The sequence below is a fragment of the Brachypodium distachyon genome, chromosome 1 (genome assembly GCF_000005505.3).
Source record: "Brachypodium distachyon strain Bd21 chromosome 1, Brachypodium_distachyon_v3.0, whole genome shotgun sequence".
NCBI lineage: Eukaryota > Viridiplantae > Streptophyta > Magnoliopsida > Poales > Poaceae > Brachypodium > Brachypodium distachyon.
The window spans coordinates 20,424,678-20,432,386 of NC_016131.3; the positions used below are offsets into that span (position 1 = coordinate 20,424,678).

At 41.2% G+C, this 7,709-nt stretch overlaps 2 protein-coding genes across 2 annotated transcripts; both read left to right on the plus strand.

Annotated features, from left to right (window-relative positions):
* Positions 1-4,203: 4,203 nt before the first annotated feature.
* On the plus strand, positions 4,204-5,575 carry LOC112270080 (L10-interacting MYB domain-containing protein-like). Its single transcript, XM_024457759.1, has 3 exons — positions 4,204-4,248; positions 4,542-4,869; positions 4,949-5,575. Exons 2-3 carry the CDS (start codon positions 4,549-4,551, stop codon positions 5,489-5,491), a joined length of 864 nt encoding a protein of 287 aa, XP_024313527.1. The 5' UTR covers positions 4,204-4,248; positions 4,542-4,548; the 3' UTR covers positions 5,492-5,575.
* Positions 5,576-5,775: 200 nt separating this feature from the next.
* Positions 5,776-7,091, plus strand: LOC112269849 (protein ALP1-like). Its single transcript, XM_024457200.1, has 3 exons — positions 5,776-6,556; positions 6,640-6,750; positions 6,865-7,091. Exons 1-3 carry the CDS (start codon positions 5,776-5,778, stop codon positions 7,089-7,091), a joined length of 1,119 nt encoding a protein of 372 aa, XP_024312968.1.
* Positions 7,092-7,709: the final 618 nt, after the last annotated feature.

A 7,709-nucleotide genomic window follows, 5' to 3' on the forward strand; every position in this document is an offset into this window, starting at 1 on the left:
ACTCTAAGGTTTCCCAGTCGGAGGTGTGATCGCAGTTGCTCCATCGGTTGGGAGGGGCGGTGTGCGGCGACAGGACGGTGACACGGTGTGGGTGCGACATGTGGTGGATGTGCCGGTGGACGAGCACTGGGGATAGCCGGCCAGGAATGACAAAAACTAGTATGTGGCCCTCACAAATGTGAGTTCGTCATCTAAAAGTGTTAATGCAATAATCTAATACGTTCTAAAGAAAGAAATAATCTAAATACGACAGATAAATAAACTTGTGGCTTCTTACGTATAAATTTACGGCTTATGTGTATTGATAATATTACAAATAATTAGCATAGGCAACACAATTATTTTTTAAAACAATATTATAGAAGAAAGCCATGATCTTTTTTTTAAGAGAATCATTTATTGAAGATATTGAAGAATCACAGTTATAAGTTCTCATTTTCTTTGTTCCAGAAAAAATAGGAATAACTTGTTTCTTTAAATTGCAATATATATCTGTATTACATGCATTATAGTGGGGTTTTCTGGCGTGCCATGTCAGACATACAAATCGACCCCCCTTGACCATCTATTAATATAACACCCCTGAATACATTGCATCAAGAAGGTATATTATCATTTCGTGGAAAATGAGACATACCATGGATGGAAAGCAAACAGTAAGAGACAAATGGTACAGACATCCGCTTCCACAATGAAGATCAGAGCAATCCTTTTTTTCTAGATTGCACTATGAAGTACATGATTGCTGACCTAACAAACATTAATAGGGAAAAGATTGGAAATAATTAGTAAGACATGATTAACAAACTTGGGGCTTTGAATTGGTAAATTTGATAAAACATTTGGAATCGACAATTTACATAAAGCATCATGACCTTACTTGTGGTAGCTTTTCATATATACATATGATGTTTGTTGTAATGAACCATAATATAGTGAAGAAACTGGTTATTGAACATATCTGAATCTTGGAGTCATACTAGATTTAGAATCAGCTCAAATAATATTTGTGAAACAACCGAGCTGCATTTACAGCCCGTAGTATGACCGGGGGAAATAAGGGATCCTAAATAAATGCAAATCATGTGGCAAGCACATCAATTAGAGAACGGAAAATTAAGTGATCACAAAGATATGTAACTCATGTGATAAGCACATCAATCTCAGAAGCACCTCTTCTGAGATGTAAGCATACGCAGAAGTACAGCTGCAAGTTACTGATCCGCTGTCATAAAATTTTTAAAGCCCTTTTCCAGCTATGCCATGTTCATAGCTGATCTAAACATCGAACAGTATGATGCTGTGTATGGTAACACTTGGGAAGGACAAATTACCTCTAATAAATCTGAAATGCAGTAAGCCTCCTTAAAAATGACTACTGATCCCAGCTCTCAGAACAGATTTCTGAGTCTAGTTGTTGCTCTGCAGCATAGTGCATATCATATTAGGCATGGCCTGAAATGCCTATGTTGGCAAAGGAAGCAATACTAAAAGTCCAAGTTAATGCATGGTTAGGTAATGATAAGGAATGACAAACAAAATCAAGAAAGAAGAGTTTGTGTTTTGATAGGATTATTTCAGTAGAAGTAATAGCTTCGAAACAACACTATGTTCTTCTATCTTCTTTTTTCTTGATATCTGGGTATGTACATCAAAATAAAAGACAATTTACGTGCTGCCGTGTGAAAAGATTAAGATACATTTGAGAAATGGTGAAGTGGAAACTCTAATTTTAAGTAGTTGGATAAAGTAATATTTTAATTTACAGGGACCGGTACCATATGTGTTCAGATATGATTTTTAAATATAAAGCAGAGCTGAGACCTTTTCTTCAAGAATTTCAAACATAGGTTTGGGTCTGTCATCTAATACGTATTACTATATGAGCAAAGGTATGGACCACCGCCCTTCACGAATCAACAAATTATGTTTTAGGACACTTAAAAAATTGGGAGAACAATACATTTCAATGTCTAGTTGGAGCCAACTCCCACCACACAACACCAACCTAGGGGAATCTACGACGCATAAATCTGAGAGGGAGTACTGCATGCACAGCTCTCATATTCCAAGCAAAAATAGATGTGCCTGATGCCAGTCTGAACTTTGTGTACACCATTACAACTACTTACAAGCCATCTTCATCTCCACAATAAGCACAAAACCCGCGCTAAATATATTGTGGAGGGAGTATCAATTATGGTTCTTGTTTTCATTTTTTCACAGCAGTCACTGGAGTAGCTCATTTACTCAGTAATGTGTAGTGTGTACCCCGGCATACCATACTGAGATGTTTATGATGATGATTATTATTGAGGTTTTTTCAGGCCAAGACCAAGTTGAGTTGGCTGTCACACCTAGTTAATAGCTCAAGTAAAAATTATCTATAGCAGATCACTTGTCCCTGTCATATGTAAATCTCCCTTTCATCACATTTGATAGTGAACTCTTCTAACTGGAAAGTGCTAACTATTATGTATTTTAGCTTGGAAGGTGAGAGATGTATCGATGCTTGTATGCTCTCGTAGCAATCCAACAAATTAGTTACCCATCCGAACATACATGAACTAATAACCAAATGAGGTTAAGACGAAAAGAAAAGATACCAGAAATATGCTTGTTAATGTTAATTGTAGCAATCTAACTTCAGAAAGTATATACTAACTCAATACTCTGTAGAAAATTAAATGACAATATAATTCAAGTTTAACTGTCACAAAATTGAAACTTGGCAACATGAGCAAAGAATAAGAAGCTGACACGGTATTGATAGATCCGCTTGATTGATGATCTTCCTTCTGATGGTTCTTGCTGCTTCATGGAGGAGGCAGTTGCACGATGGGGTCGATACCCAATGTATTGCTTCCCGAACAACACAGCATGAAACCACGGTCTAAAGACGGCCATCTATCGATGTTGGCCACAGTGAGGACATAGATGAGGGTGGTAGCTGTGGAGAGGATGCAGTGAGGCGGTGACATTTATATCCATTTTTTCAGACAAAACTCAAGGCCTTCGGTAAAACTAAGTTCTTTTAAAGTGAGTCAATTAAAAGCTTTCAGCACAAATGGCAAGTGTTTTACAGAACTGCCATAGTAAAGATAACAGGGTGAGTTAATTACCTTCTCTTCAATCTTTAAAACAATGGAGTGGTAGAACTGAAATTAGCCACAACATCAAAGAGCCATAGATCATCTAATTTGTTGTGCTCACATGACCAATTAATAAATAACCATAATATGGGGACATGAATACTTTAAGGAAAAAACAGATTAGCTTCTGTTCAATCTTTAAATTGACCAATTTATAATTAACTAATATCAGGACATGAACACTTTAAGGAAACTGAAGGTTCTCTTTTAGGTATGGGCACCTGAAATACACATTTACATCATCAAAATTTCAAGCTTGGTTTAGAACCGAAAATAGTCTAACAATTCAAGCCCTTGCAGAAGCTGATCTCTATTGTATATATCAAGCTAAGGCCCTGTTTGGTTGGGCTTAAAACTGTTTTTTGACTTTTGGCTTATAAGCCACAAAAGCACCTAGGGTCCCTTTGTTTAGGCTGAGGCTTGTGCTTATTTGGCTTCTAGGATCAACAAGCCAAAACAAACAACAAAAAGTAAGCTAACTGCAAACAACAAGCTCCAGCCTTTTTTGTACTACCGAGCAGAAGCACCTCCTGGGGTGCTTCTCGTTCCGGCTGGAGCTGGAGATAAAATCCCACGCCCCTTTGCTCTTACCACTTAATCAGTATTTACCCAAAACTGCCACTCGCAGACGAAACGTTTTTTTCTCTCTCGTTCTCCTCCCCACCCCGTCGACACAACTCCCGACTTCCCGAGCGAACCAATCTCGCGCCGCCTGCCCGCCTCCGCCGTTTCCGCCCCCGCCGCCCCGCCCCCGCCGGCCCGCCTCCTGCTCCTCCCCCGCCGGCCCTCCTCCTGCTCCATCGACCCACGGTCCTCCGCCAGCCCGCCTCTGCCGGTTCCGCCCCCGCGGCCCGCCTCCTGCTCCTCCCCCGCCGGCCCCTGCTCCTCCCCTACCGGATCTACCTCCCCCGCCGGCCCCTGCTCCTCCCCTACCGGATCTACCTCCCCCGCCAGCCCCTGCTCCTCCCCCACCGGATCTACCTCCTCCGCCGTTCCCTCCTCCTGCTCCTCGGCCAACTGAAGCCTCTTCTCATCCTCCGACTAGCAGATCTCGCGCCGACGCTCCTGCTTCTTCAACCAGCAAGCAACCTGCAAGGTGAGCACCATTCCCTTTGATTTCCCCCTTCATATTGCTTACTGTCTCTGCATAAATTTTGTGATTGTTGTATCGATGAACTGGGGTTGTTTGTATCTGATGAATGGTGTTGTTGTCTGCGGTGCTTTGATTATGTCCATGTCTCAAATTCATGATCCATCCATGTCCAATACACATGCCTATTCTCTGCAAAAGATGTTGTTTGTGAATTTATTTTAAGATCCATCAATGTCCAGTACACATGCTTGTAGGTTGTATAGTCCCATGACTGATTTTTATGTTTATGTCGTAAGTGAAATAATGGATGATAAGCAAGTCCAAAAGGCTGTGTGGGATACCGATGCGGCAAGGATTTTTTGTGAGATTGCTTGCAAAGAGGCCAACGAGGGCTATAGGCCTACCAAGACTTTGAGCGTTACGGGTTATAAAAATTTAAGTGAAGAGTTCCATAAGCAAACTGGAAGGCTGTATACCCATAAGCAATTCAAAAACCGTTGGGATGAATTGAAAAGCATCTGGACAGCATGGGTGTATTACATGACAAAGGCTACTGGACTTGGATGGGATCCTGTTAAGAACACTATAACAGCTAGTGAAGAGCAGTGGGCTGACCTGATTAAGGTATGTGTGTTTCAAATAGTTTTTCATTTTAACCTTATGCTATTTTTTATGTACTAACAAAACTGAATTGTATATGCAGGTCCATAAGGATATTAGACGTTTTCGAAAAGGTCCCCCGGACAACTTGGAATGGCTAGAGAAAATGTTCCAAAAGGCTAGTGTGATCGGCAATTCTTCGGTGATGCCCGGAGCTGAAGAAGATGACATTGCAGAACGCAAAGACGTTGATGGTATTGTTGACTTGGAGGCTGATGATGAAGGAACCCCTCAACCTAGTCCTCTGCCTATGCCAAAAATGAAGCGTGGGGGGGCAAGTGCCATACCTTGCAGTCCAAAGAGGCCCAAGAAAGATCCTTATGGAAAGGATTTCAAAAGATTTGTTGATCATGTCATTAGTGAGGAGAAATCAGAGGCATCTAGCAATGTGTCGGTTGCAAATGATATTGATGCCATCATGGAGGAAGTTGTCAAGTGTGGGGCACCTGAAACCAGTGATGAGTACTATATTGCAACAAAGTTGTTTGGTAAACTTGAAAATAGGTGTTTCTTCTATGCTATGAAAACTAGTAAGGGGAGGCTCCAGTGGTTGAAGAGGCAGTACGCGGACAGGAAGAGGCATTAGAAATTCATTCACTTGTGTGTTGTATCCTTCAATTTAGTTCAGACTTGTGTGTGCTGCTAGTGTTTCGTACTATTGTGTGTGACCTGAACAATGTATTTGTATTCTTCAATTTATTTCAGATTTCTTGCTGCTATCAAATTTTGTTCATGCTGATGTTTTGTTGCTGGTGCTGTATTGTTGCTGCTGATGTATTTTTGCTGCTGCTGTTTTGTTGCTGCTGCTGTCAAATAAATAATGCTGTTGTTGTATTGTTGCTGCTCACATATTTTACTTGCTGTTTTTAGATGAGTTCATCAACAGAGGCTGAGAGTGACTCAAGTGACTCAAGTGATGGAAATATTAATGTTGCTGCCGAGAAGCGGAAGTTAAGGAAAAAGAGACGCAACCGGAATGTGGCTGTTCTTTTTGGTTTCTACCTGCATGCTAGAAAATATCTTAACAAAAGGAAGAGGAGGGAGCATAGGTGCACCGGTCAGCAGTGGACCTATGATACTTTGGGCTCTACAGAAGACTGTTATGAAATGTATAGGATGACCAGGCCTTGTTTTGATGCTTTGCATGACAGGTTGGCAGAACATTATGGTTCGAAGGGGACAAAGTTTATGTGTTCTGAAGAGGCTCTTGCAATGTTTCTATGGACTGTTGGTGGCCCCCAATCTGTGAGCCAAGTGCACAATCGCTTCCATAGATCAACTGACACCATCCACAGGAAGTTCAACCATGTGTTGGCATGCTTGAATAGAATGGCAGGAGACATCATAAGGCCCTTCGATCGCAAATTCAGAACCATGCATGACAGGCTTCGTGACTCTAGGTTTTATCCACACTTCAACAATTGCATTGGTGCAATCGATGGTACGCATATACCGGTTGTTGTGCCAGCTGATGAGATGATTAACCATGTTGGTCGCCATGGGTATGCCACTCAGAATGTCATGGCAGTATGTGACTTCGACATGCGATTCACCTCTATAGTAGCCGGGTGGCCAGGTTCTGCACATGACACAAGGATATTCAGAGACACACTTGACAAGTACAAGAAGAGATTTCCACACCCTCCAGCAGGTACAATTTCTTTGATGCATCAGACATATACCATTCTTGTATGTATGCGTTATTTTCGTACTAACACATACATCATGGTCTAGGCAAATATTATCTTGTCGATTCTGGCTATCCCAATGACACCGGCTATCTTGCACCATACAGAGGACAAAAATATCATTTACCTGAGTTCCGCATGGGCCGACCACCAAGTGGTAAATAAGAGTTGTTCAATTTTGCTCATTCCTCACTCCGTAATGTAATTGAGCGCTCATTTGTTGTGTTCAAGCAAAAGTGGCGCATCTTACTGGATATCCCGAGTTACCCAGTAAAGAAGCAAACCAAGATTATCATCGCTTGCATGGCACTTCATAACTTCATTAGAGAGAGTGAGATATTCGATGAGGATTTTGATAAGTGTGACCGTGATGAGGACTACATGCCACCAGGGCATGTGGTTGTCACAAATGGGTGGAACCATGAGGGACAAGGCAATGTGAACATGAATGCCACTCGTGAAGCTATTGCGGATGGACTGATGGCCGATAGGGAATAATTATGATATGGAAAAATGTACTTAATATTAGTATTCTCTGTTATGACATTGTATGGTTCACTTTTGGACTACGATTAATTATGACAATGGATCCATTAGTAGTATATTTCTCATTGTTAAAGTTAAATAATACTATTTTACGCCAAAACTGACTCTTAAACTCGTCATTTGCGCTTACATCATCAAACTCAGCGTTTAATCAAAAATTGCAGCTTACAGGGGTATTACAGACATTCCACTTCCATACAGGAGCAGCCACAGTTTCTCTGTCATGCTAAATGAACAGCAAGTCAGGTTCAGCTCCAGCTTTCCAGTTCCAGCAGAAAATTAGCTTTTTCCAACTCCAGCTAGCTTGAGTTCAGCTCCAGCCTAAACAAAGGCAGCCCTAAATAGTTGCCTTTGACTTTGGCTTTTTGCTTATATCATCATCTAACAATATCAAGTCAAATGTCAAACGCCAGAACCGAAAGCACCTAATTTGGTGATTTTGTGGCTTATAAGACAAAAGTCAGAAAGCAGTTTTAAGCCCAACCAAACAGGACCTAATTACAGAAAAAATCTACGAGTGAAAATCCATGCCAAAGCTATGTAATCCACCTGAAGAAAACAACGACTCTG

Excerpts from the sequence above, each read along its gene's own strand:
- LOC112270080 (XM_024457759.1), top strand. The coding sequence starts at position 4,549 with ATGGATGATAAGCAAGTCCAAAAGGCTGTGTGGGATACCGATGCGGCA. Across the intron at positions 4,870-4,948 it reads AGTGGGCTGACCTGATTAAG|GTCCATAAGGATATTAGACG; the intron begins GTATGTGTGTTT and ends TTGTATATGCAG.
- LOC112269849 (XM_024457200.1), top strand. The coding sequence starts at position 5,776 with ATGAGTTCATCAACAGAGGCTGAGAGTGACTCAAGTGACTCAAGTGAT. Across the intron at positions 6,557-6,639 it reads ATTTCCACACCCTCCAGCAG|GCAAATATTATCTTGTCGAT; the intron begins GTACAATTTCTT and ends ATCATGGTCTAG. Across the intron at positions 6,751-6,864 it reads CATGGGCCGACCACCAAGTG|TAAAGAAGCAAACCAAGATT; the intron begins GTAAATAAGAGT and ends CGAGTTACCCAG.